At 40.9% G+C, this 19,826-nt stretch overlaps 1 protein-coding gene across 2 annotated transcripts in view; it reads right to left on the bottom strand.

The window, feature by feature from the left end:
* The window catches only part of LOC117303718 (dual 3',5'-cyclic-AMP and -GMP phosphodiesterase 11-like), a 156,926-nt gene that overhangs the window by 45,203 nt on the left and 91,897 nt on the right, over window positions 1–19,826 (bottom strand). For both annotated transcript variants that reach the window (XM_033788015.1, XM_033788016.1), the window contains 4 exons: window positions 15,979–16,039; window positions 15,536–15,583; window positions 12,568–12,711; window positions 10,352–10,444 (listed from right to left, as the gene is read on the bottom strand). In XM_033788015.1, the coding sequence (XP_033643906.1) occupies window positions 10,352–10,444; window positions 12,568–12,711; window positions 15,536–15,583; window positions 15,979–16,039 (346 nt within the window). The remainder of the gene's footprint in view (window positions 1–10,351; window positions 10,445–12,567; window positions 12,712–15,535; window positions 15,584–15,978; window positions 16,040–19,826) is intronic.

Here is a 19,826-nt window from a genome sequence, read left to right as displayed (position 1 = left end):
GAAGATTTTGAGAATTTTTGTAAGTGCGATTAATTGAGGGGAATGGAATCTTAAAATGTTATGAACGATGATGTTTTTTAGCAACAGAGCTAACAAAAATAGATCGATGTACACGAACATGGGATCTTCTGGCATTTTTAGTCTTAGTCCAAAGGGTAACTTTGTAGGTAAAAATAATTATAGGGTCACAGTGCCTGAAAGTACTTTTTATGCAGAAAAAAATAACACAATGTACATACGAAACTTCCGTATCATACTCACACAGCTTGGTCAAAATCAACCGGTGGTCGACCACCATTAAATATCTAAGCCTATGTGTAATTTGACACGTCTTCGCGAAGATAAGAAGCCCAGCCACAACACCATGTTGGCATTCGGTTGTGTACTGTGTGCATGTGTACAAGAAAGTACATGTACATGTCAGACATCCTTTGCCCACGCACTTGGCCACAATTAGACGTGACATGTAATGGAAGACAATTTTGGCAAACGATTGTGATCAACTGTGCTTTATAGTTAAGTGCCGATAGCCATGCAGGATATCTTTCTTTATTTTCGAAATAATGTGCAAATATACCCATACAAGTTGCAAAAGTTCTCTCATCTGCAAATAAAACACTCGACTGCTCGAGTCTTGCCGATGCGGTCAGCAATATTGTTATAGTATTTTTTCATTGACTGACAATTTCTTCCCTCTAACAATCGATCGCAATCGCTGATCTCTAATTAATAATAACATAAAGATCAGTGATCGCCTTTGCATGCGCGGGTTCCCGCCGTAGCATGATGCAGCGAGGCTTTTACTCGACACGTCGGGTGCATGCAAGTTACCAGGCTGGCCCGCTTGTCTGTTTCCAGTTGTGCGCGTGCGTAGTTTTTTGTTGACCCACACGTTGAATATGTATGTGAGGTCACATAACTCAAACATGCACACGGACCAAGACGTTTCTCCGGGGCGGTGAGTGGACTATAAGTCAGGTGAGTCGGTGCGCGCGCTGTCAGTGAATTGGCCGCGGACACACAACAAAACCTGCTAAGAAAATATAATTTTGGTTGAGAATTTAATCAATCATAGGCCTGGGCCGTTGTTAAACTGCATACACCGATCGAGAGAGTTTCGCCAACTCGGTAAGCAGCAAGAACATAAATACTTGGTGCTTTTCGGCATCAGAGGCAACAGAAACCGTATACAAGCACTCCGGGTCCCGGGCGTGTGCAATGGGTCGTCCGTTGTGAGTTAAAACCGGATGTCATTCTGTCCACATGCAGTGTTAAAAGATAAACCCGAACTGGTTTAGACTTAGACCGCCTCGCTGGACGGTTTAAGTTTTGGGGTTTAAACCCGATCCGGTCTAACTTTTTTGCGTTCAGACGCACAAAAGTTGAACCCGAACCGGTCTAAGTTGAGTTGGACCAACTTTAGTACGGTGTGTGAACGACCTCTTAGACCGGTTCAGGTTCAACTTTAGTGCATGAACACAAAAAAGTTAGATCATATCGGCGGTCTCACTCTAAACCAGTGCGGGTGTATCTTTTGACACTACGTGTGGACACAATGACATCCAGTTTTAACTCACAACAAACAACCCATTTTGTGGTTCAATGCACACGCCCAGGACCTGGAGCGCTGTTGTGGTATGCATATGGTCACTGTGCTCACTAGGGTTAAAAGAGTTTATTTTAGTATCAGGGATGAGATTAAGAATGTCCCAGCACAGTCGGGGTTAACAGGGTTTATTTTAGTATCAGGGATGAGATTAAGAATGTCCCAGCACAGTCGGGGTTAACAGGGTTTATTTAGATACATGTATAAGGGATGAGATTAAGAATGTCCCAGCACAGTCGGGGTTAACAGGGTTTATTTTAGTATCAGGGATGAGATTAAGAATGTCCCAGCACAGTCGGGGTTAACCGGGTTTATTTTAGTATCAGGGATGAGATTAAGAATGTCCCAGTGCAGTCGGGGTTAAAAGGGTTTATTTTAGTATCAGGGATAAGAGAAGAATGTCCCAGCACAGTCGGGGTTAACAGGGTTTATTTAGATACATGTATAAGGGATGAGATTAAGAATGTCCCAGTGCAGTCGGGGTTAACAGGGTTTATTTTAGTATCAGGGATGAGATTAAGAATGTCCCAGCACAGTCAGGGTTAACAGGGTTTATTTAGATACATGTATAAGGGATGAGATTAAGAATGTCCCAGTGCAGTTGGGGTTAACAGGGTTTATTTTAGTATCAGGGATGAGATTAAGAATGTCCCAGCACAGTCGGGGTTAACAGGGTTTATTTAGATACATGTATAAGGGATGAGATTAAGAATGTCCCAGGGCAGTCGGGGTAAACAGGGTTTATTTTAGTATCAGGGATGAGATTCAGAATGTCTCAGTGCAGCCTTGATGTTCGTTGATGAACTTTGACAAGTGTCCGAATAAAGAATCAGCCAGTCAACCAGGTACCTATAAAAAAATTCTGGTAAAGACCCTTGGAGGCATCGGGACTGGTATGTCTTGTGTCACTAATGGACTAGAAGTATCTCCAGTGATATGTATGACTCTTAAGGACAGCTCCTAGCATTTCCACCAGACAATACCTGGTTCGAATAAGGCACGAAGGGGCCGAAGGTTGATGATCTGTCACCACTGGTTGAAAATCTTGGGAGCCACAAGCAAGGAGATGAAGCCCGATCTAGTATTCAGGAAGAGGGGCTTAAGCTATATACATATATATATATATAGACCGCAGTTGTAGTCATGAACACACATGACTACATTGCTGAGGGCCTTAGACAGCTCAGTAACACTGATCATTACATTGAATGTGCTTCTGATCCCACTGAATCTTTCTCCCAAGATATCAGTGACACCCTGGTTAAGATTTATAATGCCAATGATATTGAGAAAGATACATTTAACTATCTCCTCCCACATGACCCCCGTACAGCAAGGTTCTACCTTCTACCTAAGATACACAAGCCCAATAACCCGGGGAGACCTATTGTATCTGGGAATGGTAGCCCCACAGAGCGCATTTCTGAGTTTGTTGATAGCTTCCTCAAACCCTTAGTCTGCCGTATTCCTTCCTTCATCAAGGATACCAAAGACTTTCTCCACAAACTAGATGAGGTCAAGCACCAAATACCTGACTCTGCTATTTTGGTTACTTTTGATGTTTCATCACTGTATACTAACATACCCCATCATGAAGGCATGAGTGCATGTGTCTCTGCCCTCAATGCTAGTAATCAGTCCCGCCCCTCAGTGAGTCATATTAAGGAACTCATGAGCCACATTCTAATGAAGAATAATTTCACATTTTCTGACAGGCATTTTCTACAGGTACAGGGTACTGCCATGGGTACCAAAATGGCACCCTCATATGCTAACCTATTCATGTCTCAGTTGGAGGACAGACTCCTGTCCTCCGCCCCCAACCGACCACTAGTTTGGTGGAGATTTATTGATGATATTTTCTCCATCTGGTGTGGTGACCAAGACAGCTTGGATGAGTTTATTGCCCATATCAACTCATTTCACCCCACCATAAAGTTCACTACCGAACAATCTCTCACCAGTGTGAACTTTCTAGATGTGACAATAACCAAGTCTCCTAATGGCCTTGTCACAGATGTTTACAGTAAACCCACCGACACCCACCAGTACCTTCTCTCCAATAGCTGTCACCCTAGTCACTGTAAGAAGGCAATTGCTTACAGTCAGGCCTTACGTATCAGGCGTATCTGTTCCACAGATACCCTGTACAAGAGGCGCTCATCAGAGCTAAGGAAACACCTTGTATCTAGGGGACACAGCGAACGTAGGGTCCAACTTGCTATCAACAGGGCTCTCAACGTACCTCGTCATACTCTGTTGACTAACACAGGAGCTAAAAAACCTCCTACCAATAGAGTTGCTTTGGTCACCACCTTCCACCCCAAACTACCCAAACTTCCCTCAATTCTCAATAATAACATGCCTATACTTCACTCCTCCAGCAGGTTACACTCAGCAATCACTGAGGTTCCCATGGTTGCATTCCGCCGCCCTAAGAACCTTGGTGACATACTAGTCAGGGCCAAACTTCCCCCAGGTACAGTCCAAACACAACCCCCGACAGATATACTGGGCTGTCACAAATGTACCCGTTCCAAATGCAAAACGTGTCTGCACATTAAGCCCTCACTTAAGGTGAAGAGTCATACCACTGGCTCTTCATACAACATCAAGACCGACTCTGAATGCAGCACGTCTAATGTAGTCTATGTCATATCATGTAAAAGATGTGGGCTACAATATGTGGGAGAGACTAAGACCAAACTTAGTCTTCGCTTTGCGAATCATGTCTCTTCCATAAAGACTAAGAAACCGTACCCAGTCTCTATCCACTTCAACAGCCCCAATCATAGTGTCATTGATGTTGAACTTCTGGTGATTGAAGCTTGCAATGGTGATGACACACACCGCAAGAATAGAGAATCACACTGGATTCACCAACTCAAGACAGTAAAACCCTTTGGACTTAACATAAACACTGGTGTTAAATAACTTCTCATTACCCTCCACTTCACTTCTGCCTAAGAACTCATATGTTGTATATATTCTGTACATAAAGTATAAATTAACCTAGTTTAAAGTTGTTTTTTATAAATTCATCACTGTAACTATCTGATGTAAGTAACCCCCCCCCCTTTTTTCCACAGGTCCCTCATACCTATTTTTAAAATCATCATACCTTTGATCTTGCTATTCTTATTAATTGACCATTGTTAGTTGCATCATGATGCAACTTGCTCTCTAATCCTACCCTTTCATGTCTCCCTCCATTGTTGTCGAACAATACATTTACCACTTTTATGGTCCAGTAACCCTTCCTTTCATTCTAAACATCCTTTGTCCTCGCCACTTCACTCCTATTGGTTCATAGCCCCCAATATTGTTTCTGAAATAGGAACTTTGATTGGCTGTTATTTTCCCGCTTCTTTCTGGATCCTTTCCTTAATCCCTTTCCCCCTCTCTTTTTCTATAGAAGTATATATATATATAATGAATAGGGTAGATGGCCTTAGCTTTCGATCCAATCCGGACCTTCTTCAGAGGCATAAGACAAGTACAAACAAATACATATCCATTTATAGAAAAAGAGAGGGGGAAAGGGATTAAGGAAAGGATCCAGAAAGAAGCGGGAAAATAACAGCCAATCAAAGTTCCTATTTCAGAAACAATATTGGGGGCTATGAACCAATAGGAGTGAAGTGGCGAGGACAAAGGATGTTTAGAATGAAAGGAAGGGTTACTGGACCATAAAAGTGGTAAATGTATTGTTCGACAACAATGGAGGGAGACATGAAAGGGTAGGATTAGAGAGCAAGTTGCATCATGATGCAACTAACAATGGTCAATTAATAAGAATAGCAAGATCAAAGGTATGATGATTTTAAAAATAGGTATGAGGGACCTGTGGAAAAAAAAGGGGGGGGGTTACTTAAGTATATATATATATATATAATGAATAGGGTAGATGGCCTTAGCTTTCGATCCAATCCGGACCTTCTTCAGAGGCATAAAACTAGTACAAACAAATACATATCCATTTATAGAAAAAGAGAGGGGGAAAGGGATTAAGGAAAGGATCCAGAAAGAAGCGGGAAAATAACAGCCAATCAAAGTTTCTATTTCAGAGACAATATTGGTGGCTATGAACCAATAGGAGTGAAGTGGCGAGGACAAAGGATGTTTAGAATGAAAGGATGGGTTACTGGACCATAAAAGTGGTAAATGTATTGTATGAATAGGGTAGATGGCCTTAGCTTTCGATCCAATCCGGACCTTCTTCAGAGGCATAAAACAAGTACAAACAAATACATATCCATTTATAGAAAAAGAGAGGGGGAAAGGGATTAAGGAAAGGATCCGGAAAGAAGCAGGAAAATAACAGCCAATCAAAGTTTCTATTTCAGAAACAATATTGGTGGCTATGAACCAATAGGAGTGAAGTGGCGAGGACAAAGGATGTTTAGAGTGAAAGGAAGGGTTACTTGACCATAAAAGTGGTAAATGTATTGTTCGACAACAATGCAGGGAGACATGAAAGGGTAGGATTAGAGAGCAAGTTGCATCATGATGCAACTAACAATGGTCAATTAATAAGAATAGCAAGATCAAAGGTATGATGATTTTAAAAATAGGTATGAGGGACCTGTGGAAAATATTTATATAAAATATATATATAATATACCTCGTCATACTCTGTTGACTAACACAGGAGCTAAAAAAGCTCCTACCAATAGAGTTGCTTTGGGCACCACCTTCCACCCCAAACTACCCAAACTTCCCTCAATTCTCAATAATAACATGCCTATACTTCACTCCTCCAGCAGGTTACACTCAGCAATCACTGAGGTTCCCATGGTTGCATTCCGCCGCCCTAAGAACCTTGGTGACATACTAGTCAGGGCCAAACTTCCCCCAGGTACAGTCCAAACACAACCCCCGACAGACATGACAGATATACTGGGCTGTCACAAATGTACCCGTTCCAAATGCAAAACGTGTCTGCACATTAAGCCCTCACTTAAGGTGAGGAGTCATACTACTGGCTCTTCATACAACATCAAGACCGACTCTGAATGCAGCACGTCTAATGTAGTCTATGTCATATCATGTAAGAGATGTGGGCTACAATATGTGGGAGAGACTAAGACCAAACTTAGTCTTCGCTTTGCGAATCATGTCTCTTCCATAAAGACTAAGAAACCGTACCCAGTCTCTATCCACTTCAACAGCCCCAATCATAGTGTCATTGATGTTGAACTTCTGGTGATTGAAGCTTGCAATGGTGATGACACACACCTCAAGAATAGAGAATCACACTGGATTCACCAACTCAAGACAGTCAAAGCCTTTGGACTAAACATAAACACTGGTGTTAAATAACTTTTCATTACCCTCCACTTCACTTCGGCCTAAGAACTTATATGTTGTATATATTCTGTACATAAAGTATAAATTAATCTAGTTTAAAGTTGTGTTTTATAAATTCATCACTGTAACTATCTGATGTAAGTAACCCCCCCCCCCTTTTTTCCACAGGTCCCTCATACCTATTTTTAAAATCACCATACCTTTGATCTTGCTATTCTTATTAATTGACCATTGTTAGTTGCATCATGATGCAACTTGCTCTCTAATCCTACCCTTTCATGTCTCCCTGCATTTACCACTTTTATGGTCCAGTAACCCTTCCTTTCATTCTAAACATCCTTTGTCCTCGCCACTTCACTCCTATTGGTTCATAGCCACCAATATTGTTTCTGAAATAGAAACTTTGATTGGCTGTTATTTTCCCGCTTCTTTCTGGATCCTTTCCTTAATCCCTTTCCCCCTCTCTTTTTCTATAAATGGATATGTATTTGTTTGTACTTGTTTTATGCCTCTGAAGAAGGTCCGGATTGGATCGAACGCTAAGGCCATCTACCCTATTCATTATATATATACATATATATATATAATATATCAAATAATAAACCACAAGGGAAACTGACTGGGAACATTTTTTTTTAAATGATTTTGGATTGAACAAAGAAAATTGACTAGAGCGGGATTTGAACCAACGACCTCCGGTTTAGCGTGCCGGCGCTCTACCAACCGAGCTATCCAGCCCTATGTTGGTGGTCTCCCAATTTTGTCAATATCTTTGTTCGGGGGTGCCTGTCAGAAGCCATTAAACCGCAAACTGCCGTGTAGCCAGGGATCACACCCGGGTAACGATACAACCTGGGAAGCGGCAGACAGGGGATCACCTTAAGGGGATGCGACTTTTTTATATCAGATATCAAATAATAAACCACAAGGGAAACTGACTGGGAACATTTTTTTTTAAATGATTTTGGATTGAACAAAGAAAATTGACTAGAGCGGGATTTGAACCAACGACCTCCGGTTTAGCGTGCCGGCGCTCTACCAACCGAGCTATCCAGCCCTATGTTGGTGGTCTCCCAATTTTGTCAATATATATATATATATATATATATATATATATAATGAATAGGGTAGATGGCCTTAGCTTTCGATCCAAACCGGACCTTCTTCATATATTTATAGGCAACCCCTGAACAAAGATATTGACTAAATAGGGAGACCACCAAAATAGGGCTAGATAGCTCAGTTGGTAGAGAGCCGGCACGTTTAACCGGAGGTCGTTGGTTCAAATCCTGCTCTAGTCAATTTTTCTTTGTTCATCCCAAAATCATTTTAAAAATGTACCCAGTCATTTACCCGTGTGGTTTATTATTTGATATCTGATATAAAAAGTCACATCCCCTTAAGGTGATCCCCTGTCTGCCGCTTCCCAGGTTGTATCGTTACCTGGGTGTGATCCCTGGCTACACGGCAGTTTGCGGTTGAATGGCTTCTGGCAGGCACCCCCCGAACAAAGATATTGACTAAATAGGGAGACCACCAACATAGGGCTAGATAGCTCAGTTGGTAGAGCACCGGCACGTTTAACCGGAGGTCATTGGTTCAAATCCCACTCTAGTCAATTGTTCATTGTTCATCCCAAAATCATTTTAAAAATGAACCCAGTCAGTTTGAAAAATGAAAGATGTCCATGAATTCATGAGCTCAAATGGAAGACAAAAACTGCCTTTCTCAAAAGTCACAAAGGTTCGTTGTGTTAGTTACCAATGAAACAAGTTGCCTACGTCACATTGGGTATGGCGTCGAGTTGGAGAGCTTCATTCAGAGTGCTGTGTTCAACCAGTTACATACAGCCTATGGTGTTCCGAGTGTCATGGTGTGGGTCGGTATAAGCCTTACCAGGAAAATACCACTGGTGCAGATTGCTGGCAACCTGACAGCGCAACGATATGTTGACGAAGTGCTGCGTCCACATGTTGCACCACTTGCTGCAGCCCATGGTGGAGCATTTGTGTACATGGATGACATTAATGCCCGGCCACACAGAGGGAGAGTAGCTAATCGAGCAATTGGTGTGGCCAGCCCCACACATAGCCTAACAATGGTTAGGAAACATGTCATAGAATTATTTCTTAATTAGTTGTATTGGCAAAATGTTTTACCTTACGATGTTATGACGAACTGTTGGGGGGGGGGGGGGGGACTTACTTTTGTTGATGTGTTAAGAACGGGAGTAGTGATCAGGAGAATGACGTCTTGGTGAACAAAGATCGTCTACAGGTGATCCACAGTGAGGTATAATTGGTGAGCGAGACCGAGAACGGGACCCTCTAGAACGGGAGCAGCGAAATGACGCCGAGAAAAAAGTGCGCTACGCGATGGTGGGCAGACGTCCAAGCGAGAAAAACCTTGTAATCCGGTGGCTGTTCCTGCGGGAAGTAGCCGGCAAAACTACCAATGGGCCATGAAAAACCTTGTAATCCGGTGGCTGTTCCTGCGGGAAGTAGCCGGCAAAACTACCAATGGGCCATGAAAAGGTATTGTAAGGTGTTGACTGAAATCTGTGAGGATCGCCACGGAAGAAAGACCATTTTGAGGGCTGGAAGTTGGCGGTGCGGTGTGAAGGAAATGCCCGGAACTCTTTCGCCGGAACCCGGTGTAGATGAGACTGTCCGGCAGAGGCGGGGAACATACGGTCAAAAAACATGACTGGAGAATGATAAATCTTCCAAAGCATCACAGTTCGCCCTTGACAAGTTGACATCCAGCAGGGGAGCTGGAGAAAACAGCGTTTGGTTAGAAGAACAAGTTGTATCTTGGAGAATCTTCGACAAAACCTGGAAACTCCCCGTTGAGTACATGTAGGTGACTTGCATGCCAGACTATCCTACCAGGCCGTAAAATATCTCAAATCCGCGGTAGACCAGCCGGACCAAGACCCGCACGTTTTTTTCTGCAAACAAACGCGGCATCTCTGACATGTTGCATGGACGTGCTACTCTAAGGTCGAGGGAAGACCACCACAGGATCTACATTTAACATGTTTATTTTTCTGTTAGGTTTCTTCTTTCCTTTGGTCAATTCTGACATCGTAAAGGAGTTGTCCAGAAACTGGACTGCTTGCCTATAGTGTGTAACGCTACGTTGTTTTCAGAGAGCTTGGGAAAAAAAACGACTTGACACTATGGGCGCTGTAAAAAGAAGGGCGTTATTTGTGTGTACACACGGGACCTGCAGTGCGAGGAGGGGTGCTTTGTTTTTGTTCAGCGGAGTTGCTTGCGTTTGTGCATTGTAAATGCATTTGTATGAATCGGAGGTGAGCTATTTTCTGTAATTGAATAAGAATGTCTCAGTGCAGTCGGGTGAATAAAAATCCAGGTTCTGTAAATTCAAGTGAAGATCAAATTCAGAGTTAATCAAAGTTGTATAATTTCTTACCTCTAATGCTACCCTCTGTTTCGCCACTGACCGACAGACTTTTTCATACATGTATGTGTTGTTAATTCCCATACCACAGAAGATGGAGAAAGCCTGTAAAAGACAAAGGAACAGTTAGTTTAATCTGCACTCCCACTTGTAAAGCTTAATTTAAGATAAAGGGACAGTGTCATAATTGTTTTACTAGACAAGGCACTAGGAAAGTACTGGGAAAGTACTGAGCATACAGCCTTACAAACATCAGTAAATGGGGGGGAATAATATTCTTTATCCCAGTTGCAAATTTAACATCTATTATAACGATATTCTAGAGTATTGTTACAAAAACCAGCAAAATTAATACAGTGCATAGGCAAAGTGAAAGAAGAAAAAAAAGTTACTTCAAATGGTTAAAGTGTTACATGTACATGTATGTTGACCTCGGCAACACTTTTTGTCAAAGAAGCCTCAATGTTATACTAGTACAACTGATTTGCTAGAGCCCCTTAAAAACAAGGAGAATTGCATGGAAGAGCAATGATGGAAGAATATTGGTTTTTCACATGCTCCCACACAGTACTTAAGGATCAGTGAAAATTCAAGCAAGTCATCTAGGTTGATTTACACATGAAAGATAACTGGATGTGCATTGTATGAACTAGAATATAGAGTAAAGCTCAAACCGTCTTTGCTTAATCTTTATCTTTGGTGCCCACTAGCTGACTAGATTGATCTGCGTGTTACTGTCAGACTGAACTCCTGGTTGCTGTGGCTATAGTCCCACGAAAGAAACCTCAACAAAAACCTGTGGGGGTTTTCACAGTAAGCCCCTTTTTAAAATCTTTGAGGAGGTCAGTACTGGTCATGGTGCTTATATAGGAAGCTACCAAAGAACATCTGTAATTTATGAAGAAAAGGTTGACAAGAATCCTGGTTTAAAGCCTACAACTTAGGTAGTCACACTATAAATGCTCAAGAAATCTTGCATCCATTGTTGATTACAATTCAACACGCTTCAAATGTCCCTCGAACGAGTAGAGCCGATTGAAGCAATAACGGCGAAAGTTCAAAATCAACAGAAACTGGGAAACATATGTAGATGATATAATCTACAGAGAAAGAAAGGTTCTCCGGAAATATGCTCTGCAAGTTAAAAAATCTGACATGTAAAAATTTACGTAGTAGAAAGCAACGGAAAGCACTGAATCAGAGCGCACAGCATTCTAGACTAGTGTGGCATGAAGTGTGGGCAAGATGAATAAGGACTGGTTTTTTGTTAAGCAAATTGTGTGCTTATATGCCACTAATTATTCAGTTTGAATTCACCACTAACTCAGTAACATGAGTTTGGTTTTTGTTCAACAAATGCTTTAGCCTGAACAAAAAAACAATTTTGTTTTCCAATTTATTTATTTTTTTAAATTCCAAAAACTTCAACATTAAAGGACAATCCCCCAGGCGCAGTCCATCGTCAGTATTGACGGACGGATCCCTACTACTAGTTGAAAATTATTATTAAAAACAATAAAACTTGATGAAAACAAGACCTGTTATATTTGTAGGTTTGAACAGTTTATAAAAATCTTGACGAAAACAATACCTGTTGCGACAGTACGAAGGAACAGTTAAAAAGGATGCGGCCTCAAAAAAGGATAATAATATTAATAATAATAAGACTGGTAATGCGCACGTATCCCCCTGCTGGGTGTTCAAGGCGCGTTAAAAACCAACAACAAACAAAACAAAACAAAGAAAAACAGACACAATAAAATTAGTCCTTAAAAACCTGTAAAATAAGATAAGTTTTGAGAAGAGATTTGAATGTTGTGGTACAAAGACAAGATCTAAGATTAAGTGGTAGAGAGTTCCAGATGCGTGGGGCAGCTGAAGAAAAAGACCTGTCTCCGGTAACACCATGTGTGTATCTACTTGCCAGGTAGAGTTGATTCTTTACAGAACTGTCTTTCTTTATTCTTTTACAACGGAGTAGATTTATCGGATTGTTTGGGATTCTTCTCAACTCTGAAAAGAACTTTCCTGATGTTTAACTTCTACCTGGGTGGGCGGGAGATATAGAAAATTGGCTGGGAATACTGTTTTAGCTTAAACATAGGATCGTTATTAATCGCACTACTGTGGAGTGAGTTCTTAAATGCATTACACATATTTATAGTATGCTCCACTCCAGTATAGTTGACACACTAGATGCGTTTACAATAAACCTTGGTTCTCCATACCTCAAACATGTCTTCATCATTCATGTTAAATGGAGTGCCGTCTTGTTTATTCACCAGAAGAATGACACCAAGAATAGACCCATATGCATTCTTTATGGGCATACTCAGCATCTGTCTAGTTTTATACCCTGTTTCTTCATCAATCTGGCAGTGAAACAAATTAAAAAAATTTGGATTAAAGAAAAGAAGATCATTAAAAGAAGAAGAACATTAAAACATCACAAATATTAATAGTGCAAGTATTCAAACACTTTCTTATTTTTGCCATTGGTTTCTGCCAAAAGTTAGTAAAGCAAAGTATGTGGGAAACTAATTGTTTCCAAAAAGTGTTCAATACGTGCAAAACTTGCCAATCTATTGGCCTACTCAATTTATCATTGGAAATTATACCTTTAAAGGCAGTGGACACTATTGGTAATTACTCAAAATAATTATTAGCATAAAACCTTTCTTGTTGACGAGAAATGGGGAGAGGTTGATGGTATAAAACATTGTGAGAAATGGCTCCCTCTGAAGTGCCATAGTTTTTGAGAAAGAAGTAATTTTCCACGAATTTGATTTCAAGACCTCAAGTTTAGAATCTTTGAAGATGGCCTGTTTTGAAATTTGCACAAGCTAACTTGGAATTTGCGTGAGCGCAATTTTTGAACTGAAGTTTGCCCACACAAATACACACATTCTAACAACGCGCGCCGCACCACCTTGCAAATTGCATCCTGTGGTGCGTTCCACTTGCACAAACGTTGCCAAGTTTGCACAAGTTTGCTACCGATCTCATTTCGAGTGGAACGAGCTGTGCGCCGCCAACGTTAGTGAAAGTTAGCAACGAGGCGAACTAGACTGGTTCCCTGTCTATAGCTTATCAGCAAGGAAAGACGTCAGATGTTCAGGCTAGCGATCGCGAATGTGTATGTGTATAAAGGCCGGTTTATAGTCGGTCGCGCGATGGTCGCGCGACAGAAATCTTGCGCGCAATCCTAAGACTGAGGCCTAAAAACCGTGTCTTTTTATGATCGCGCGTCAAGATTTCCGATGCCCGACCATCGCGCGACTGACTATAACTCGGCCTTAATAATGTGTGTTGCGTGGTGGTTTTGACATGGCTGACTGACAACAACAACCGAACGGTAAGCCGATGATATTATTATTGAACTATACAAATGGCCAATATGGTGAAACAGTGGTGAATAGTCAGACCTGGCGAAAACTGAAAAAGTGAAGCTTCACCTATGGAAATAATTCAAAGGGTGAAGCTTGGACTAACACATTTGCTGATAGAGTGAAGTGGTGGTGAAATCCTGACCCTATACATAATTGGCTCAGGTGAAGAAAGGTGATGACGTGAGGAGGGTCGGTCCACGCTTCAAATTGACGCCTGCATTGAGGTCTCGAAATCAACCATCTAAACGCACAGAACTTTGTGTGACAAGGGTGTTTTTTCTTTCATTAATATCTCGCAAGTTCGTTGACCGATTGAGCTCAATTTTTCACAGGTTTGTTTTATGCATACATGTATATTGAGATACACCAACTGTGAAGGCTAGTCTTTGACAATTACCAATAGTGTCCACTGGCTTTAAGCATTTATTGTAATGGCATAAGTTCATTATAACCTTTAAATTTCACACACATTGATGTTTTAATATGCTCTTGAAGCGGTTGTGAGTTAATGGGGGTTGGCGGGGCTTAAGACAGTTTTTACAAATTTAAGCCATATGTAAGTACACAAAACCACTTTCTCACAAGACTTTGTGTTTACAACATGTAGGTTTTTGTTTATTTCATTTAAGAACTATTTGTTGAGCAACAGGATAATAAAACATTGGAGGAAATTGTTAATTTCCAATCTTTGTACAAATTGTTTGTAATAGGCTAATGGACTTTTGGTACAAAATATATAAAACTGATTTAGAACTTGAGGTCTCGAAACCAACCATCTAAACGCACAAAACTTTTTGTGACAAGAGTGTTTTTTTCTTTGATTGTTATCCCGCAAGTTCGATGACCGATTGAGTTAAAATTTTCATATGTTGCGATAAACCAACTGTGAAGGCTAGTCTTTGACAATTACCAATTGTGTCCACTGCCTTTAAGATAACATTTGATCAACTTCATAGTCGGGACTTTCTGAGTCATGTAGATTCAAACACATGACCTTCTCACTAGAGTGTCAATGTTTGGTAATGTTGATTTTATAGAGGATGCCCTTAACTTTTTGTTAACTTACCGGCCAGAAAAGGGTTGCTCGCAAGTTTGTACACTAGCCCACATGTATTAACGACACAATTTTTGAAGTGTCAAAAATGTTAATTAAAAAAATGAATAAAATAAATAAAAACACGGAAGTGCACTTTTCCACTAATTTTGGCCCTCAATGGATTCATGATTTGAAGATTGGTTTAACAGAGCTCCCTTTTGCAATGCAACGCCGATCACTGGGAAGATACATATTCAATTAACTTTGGCCCATATTGCCCTTCATTAGCAACAAATGTCAACATGTAGCCTTAATCCCAGGCTACATCTACACAAAATGTAGACCATGTACACTGTATACATGTGGTACACATCCTGTCCAGCTTTTTTTTATCACTCAACAACACATTTATACTATAGAGTTGAAGTTTAGTCAAACTTTTTTTATGAATGTGGTTATTATCAAGAGCCAATCATAACCTGTGGAATGTTGATTAGCGTGGACCCTGGACTTTCTGTGTTGAACTGCTAAATACACAATGTGCTTTGTGTGCAAAGATGACCGGCAAGACCGATCATTATAGGTCAGTTGATACACAGCTCAATGTGGTTTTGTGCACTGTAATTTAATACTGTGATGAATGATCTTGATCACATTAAATCTTGAAAATATTGCGACTTTTCAAGCCGTTTAACTAATTTGAAAATGACCTCTCTTTGGGGTTTTAGTTTCCAGCTCTGCACGGCTAATTAAGACATTTTTTAATCTTACCTTGGGATCAAATCTTGAATCCTTGTATACATCAGCAATGTTCAAAGTCTAATTGTTTTTAAAAAAACACAAATGAAAAATCAGTTTAAGTTGAAAACTACAAAGTTATCAAGACAGTCTTGGCAGTTCTTAGGCACAGAGCGTTGAAGGTGTCAATGTTGAATTGCTCAGGTTATTTTTATTATATACCAAAGCTTGTGTTTAAGGCTTGAATAATGGTTTTCTGATAATGAAACAAATAGACCCTAAACAGTGCCTAACTCCGTGATCTTTAGGCCACCAAATGATTAGATGTGGGAAGAAAAACAAATAGGGTAAACCAAACCTGCAAGGCTTCAGTCAGGAGTTAGAGTCACTGATTAAAACTGACACCCCAAATCACAACTAACACTGTATAAATACATAGTGGAGGTTATCATGAAAGAAATTAGTATAAATCTTACCTCACCAGTGGTCGCTGTGTACCCTGTAATTCCTAGGTGGATAGGAAAACGACATTCTTTGCTGTAAATGAAAACAAAATCTTATGCTTTAAGTTTCCTCAACTGTGCTTTACTTTCAAGGATAAATATCACATGTACATGTATCTGGCTCACAACAAAGTGTTACATAGAGTTGTACCAATCTGAGCGAGATGTTGCTCTAGCACCTTCAGAATGAAGCCAAATGCTCCAATCAACACAGGGATAACTTTTACCTTCATTTAAGTTTTAGAGTTGTCTCACTCTGTCGTCCTGACTTGGAGGTCTGACTTGATCTTCCCCAAGACCCTTGGCAAGGTGCCATAGAGCTTGGCATTCATTATATGGGCCTTCCAGCTCACATCCATTTCCATCCTAAGCATCCAGCTGTATTACATTGATGGACATGGTCTGTGATGCTATTAGGGTTTATGCTTCACTACCGTAGAGAAGAATCGTTTCAACTGAAATGACCCCGCAATATTGGGAAAAGGGCAATCAAAGGGAAATAAGCATAAGCGGGAACGCGAGGGCGATCAGGATCTTACCCTGCAATTATGGTCCTCCCCTGGATTGGATTAAAGCGGGATCTGATCACCCTTATTGTGGATTTAAAAGGCAAACAAAGTCTATTGGGAACGCAAATGCCGATCAGGACCCCACAATTTTACCAACGTGTCGAGTACAAAGCTCATATAAAGCTATGGCCTGTTTGGAGATAAAGTTGGCACAAAAGAATAGGCAAAATAGCAAAGAATATACTAAAGTTATCTAATGTTCGTCATACTTGTAGTCCATTATATTCCTTGTGACAGAAAGAGAATACAGACAAAAGAAGAGGCCACTTTCGGATCCATATGATTTTGCTATAATGAAAGCCATGCGAAAAACATTTGCTACACAGCGACCACGTGACCTGATCATCCTCCTTCCCCATGCACACCAAACACACGCACTGTGGGACGGTGGCATTGTGCACAACATGGGTACTATTTTAGGACTAGGTGGTGCAGTGATCAATACAAAACACATTTCTCACTCCGATTTTTTGTGAATTAAAAAAAAAGAATGCTGCGAACTTCGAACATGTGTGATATATAAAAGCTCTGTAAGCCCACTTGTAGTTCTACAACAAAACTATAACTATCAAGTGGCAAAGAAGACACGCCTCATTGCGGGCAGGAGTCGGCATTCTCTGCAGCGTGCCAATTATAGTTTTGTGGAAGCTGCAATGGTAATAACGTCTTTTTCTTCGTTGTAAAATCAAAAACAAGCGGGGGGGGGGGGGGGGGGTGCTCACTATAACAAGGAGGATTAAGGCGAAACCCGATATTTATGTCTTTGGTATATTGAATTTCCGATATGTTTTGGTTATCATTGAACAGGCTTCAGAAAGGTTTCCATCGTTGGGTACGATGTACATACATGTACATGCGAGCTGCACACCTGAATGACCTTTCATTGGTGAACTTTAATCCACTTCCGTTGGCAAAGCGGGATCAATGCGCGATCATACTCACGAGGGAACGGGATCGGATTTCACAACTGAGATTAAATATTTGTGACCCACTCCATCATAATGCGGAATATGTAGTTATGTCCCGTTTCGTGTTATCTACACCATACATGTACATGAATGATCATAACAAACAAAAACTTAAAAATCAAATTTGTTATTTATGAATTAGGTTGCCTAAATTTTGGTTAAACTAGCAACGATCTTACCTTTTCGCTAAAAGATTAATAAAGATGTAAAACAGACGATTTCTGAGCCATGTTCTTGTCCTAATTATCCCACCCAAAAAATTAATAGTTCCCTTGAGAATAAATAAATGGGTTCGACTAAGCCCATTCATCAATAGCGCCACCAAGAGATACTATTGGAAAGCCAAGTCTGTCTATTTATAGCGCCACCATCAATACATATAGTGACTGCAATAAATGGTACAGGGGTCAAAGGCAAACCCTGTTTCATCAGTGACCTCTCTCATTAATGAACCCGCATCACGAGATTTAGTATGACTAACTGACCGAGGCCTCTGTTTATCCATGCAGTGTTAGAGGCTGATCACTGACCCACTGTTGTTGCCATAGCTAGCTGGTTACCATGTGACGTGCACCATACGACGCCGTTCACAGAGCGCGGGAACCATGCACGCGTAAGATACAAATTTTATAACAATGGAATGTCTGTCGAAGAATTGATGTTTCATTTCGTAAAATTTTTTTAAAGACTGTGCTAGATGTCGCATTTTTTTAAATTAATTTTTATGGTGTTTATGTTTTCCAAAACGGGTCGTAAAACTAAGCATCAAAGTCATCGAAAATTCCACATTATTTAAAACGTGAAGGTTGTATGATCTTGATGTTTATTTAATTTAAAATGTTGATATTTGCTTGTTGGGATGAAGATGATAAACTCAAAAATGAATTATACTCGATATTCCTCATTACGACAAAGCGGGTCACCTTTTTGCAAGATCACGATCTCGCAAGATCACGATCTCACAATTGTGAATCCAGTGGAAAGCGTTGTTTGATGAAGGTTCGTGATCAACTTGGAAACTTGCGGTCTGGTCTGGGACTTTTTATGTTTTGAAATAGTCCTTTTTTTGTGGCATGATCGTCTCAATTACCCAGTGAAATCTACAAAGTGATATCTACAAGGAGTTGAGCCCAGTGGCATCTACAAAGTGATACCTACAAGGAGTTGAACCCAGTGGCATCTACAAAGCGATACTCACAAGGAGTTAAACCCAGTGGAATCAACAAAGTGATACCCACAAGGAGTTGAACCCAGTGGCATCTACAAAGCCATACCCACAAGGAGTTAAACCCAGTGGAATCTACAAAGTGACACCCACAAGGAGTTGAACCCAGTGGCATCTACAAAGTGATACCCATAAGGAGTTGAACCCAGTGGCATCTACAAAGTGATACCCACAAGGAGTTGAACCCAGTGGCATCTACAAAGTGATACCCACAAGGAGTTAAACCCAGTGGAATCTACAAAGTGACACCCACAAGGAGTTAAACCCAGTGGCATCTACAAAGTGATACCCACAAGGAGTTGAACCTAGTGGCATCTACAAAGTGATACCCATAAGGAGTTGAACCTAGTGGCATCTACAAAGAGATACCCACAAGGAGTTGAACCCAGTGGCATCTACAAAGTGACACCCACAAGGAGTTAAACCCAGTGGCATCTACAAAGTGATACCCACAAGGAGTTGAACCTAGTGGCATCTACAAAGTGATACCCATAAGGAGTTGAACCTAGTGCACCTACAAAGAGATACCCACAAGGAGTTGAACCCAGTGGCATCTACAAAGCGATACCCACAAGGAGTTGAACCCATTGGCATCTACAAAGTGATACCCACAAGGAGTTGAACCCAGTGGAATCAACAAAGTGATACCCATAAGGAGTTGAACCCAGTGGCATCTACAAAGCGATACCCACAAGGAGTTGAACCCAGTGGAATCTACAAAGTGATACCCAAAAGGAGTTGAACCCAGTGGCATCTACAAAGTTATACACACAAGGAGTTGAACCCAGTGGAATCAACAAAGTGATACCCATAAGGAGTTGAACCCAGTGGCATCTACAAAGAGATACACACAAGGAGTTGAACCCATTGGCATCTACAAAGTGACACCCAAAAGGAGTTGAACCCAGTGGCATAAGTGATACCCACAAGGAATTGAACCCAGTGGCATCTACAAAGCGATACCCACAAGGAATTGAACCCAGTGGCATCTACAAAGCGATACCCACAAGGAATTGAACCCAGTGGCATATACAAAGTGATACCCACAGGGAGTTAAAC

This window comes from Asterias rubens, chromosome 20 (assembly GCF_902459465.1).
Source record: "Asterias rubens chromosome 20, eAstRub1.3, whole genome shotgun sequence".
NCBI lineage: Eukaryota > Metazoa > Echinodermata > Asteroidea > Forcipulatida > Asteriidae > Asterias > Asterias rubens.
This window is presented reverse-complemented; position numbering and strand designations above follow the sequence as displayed.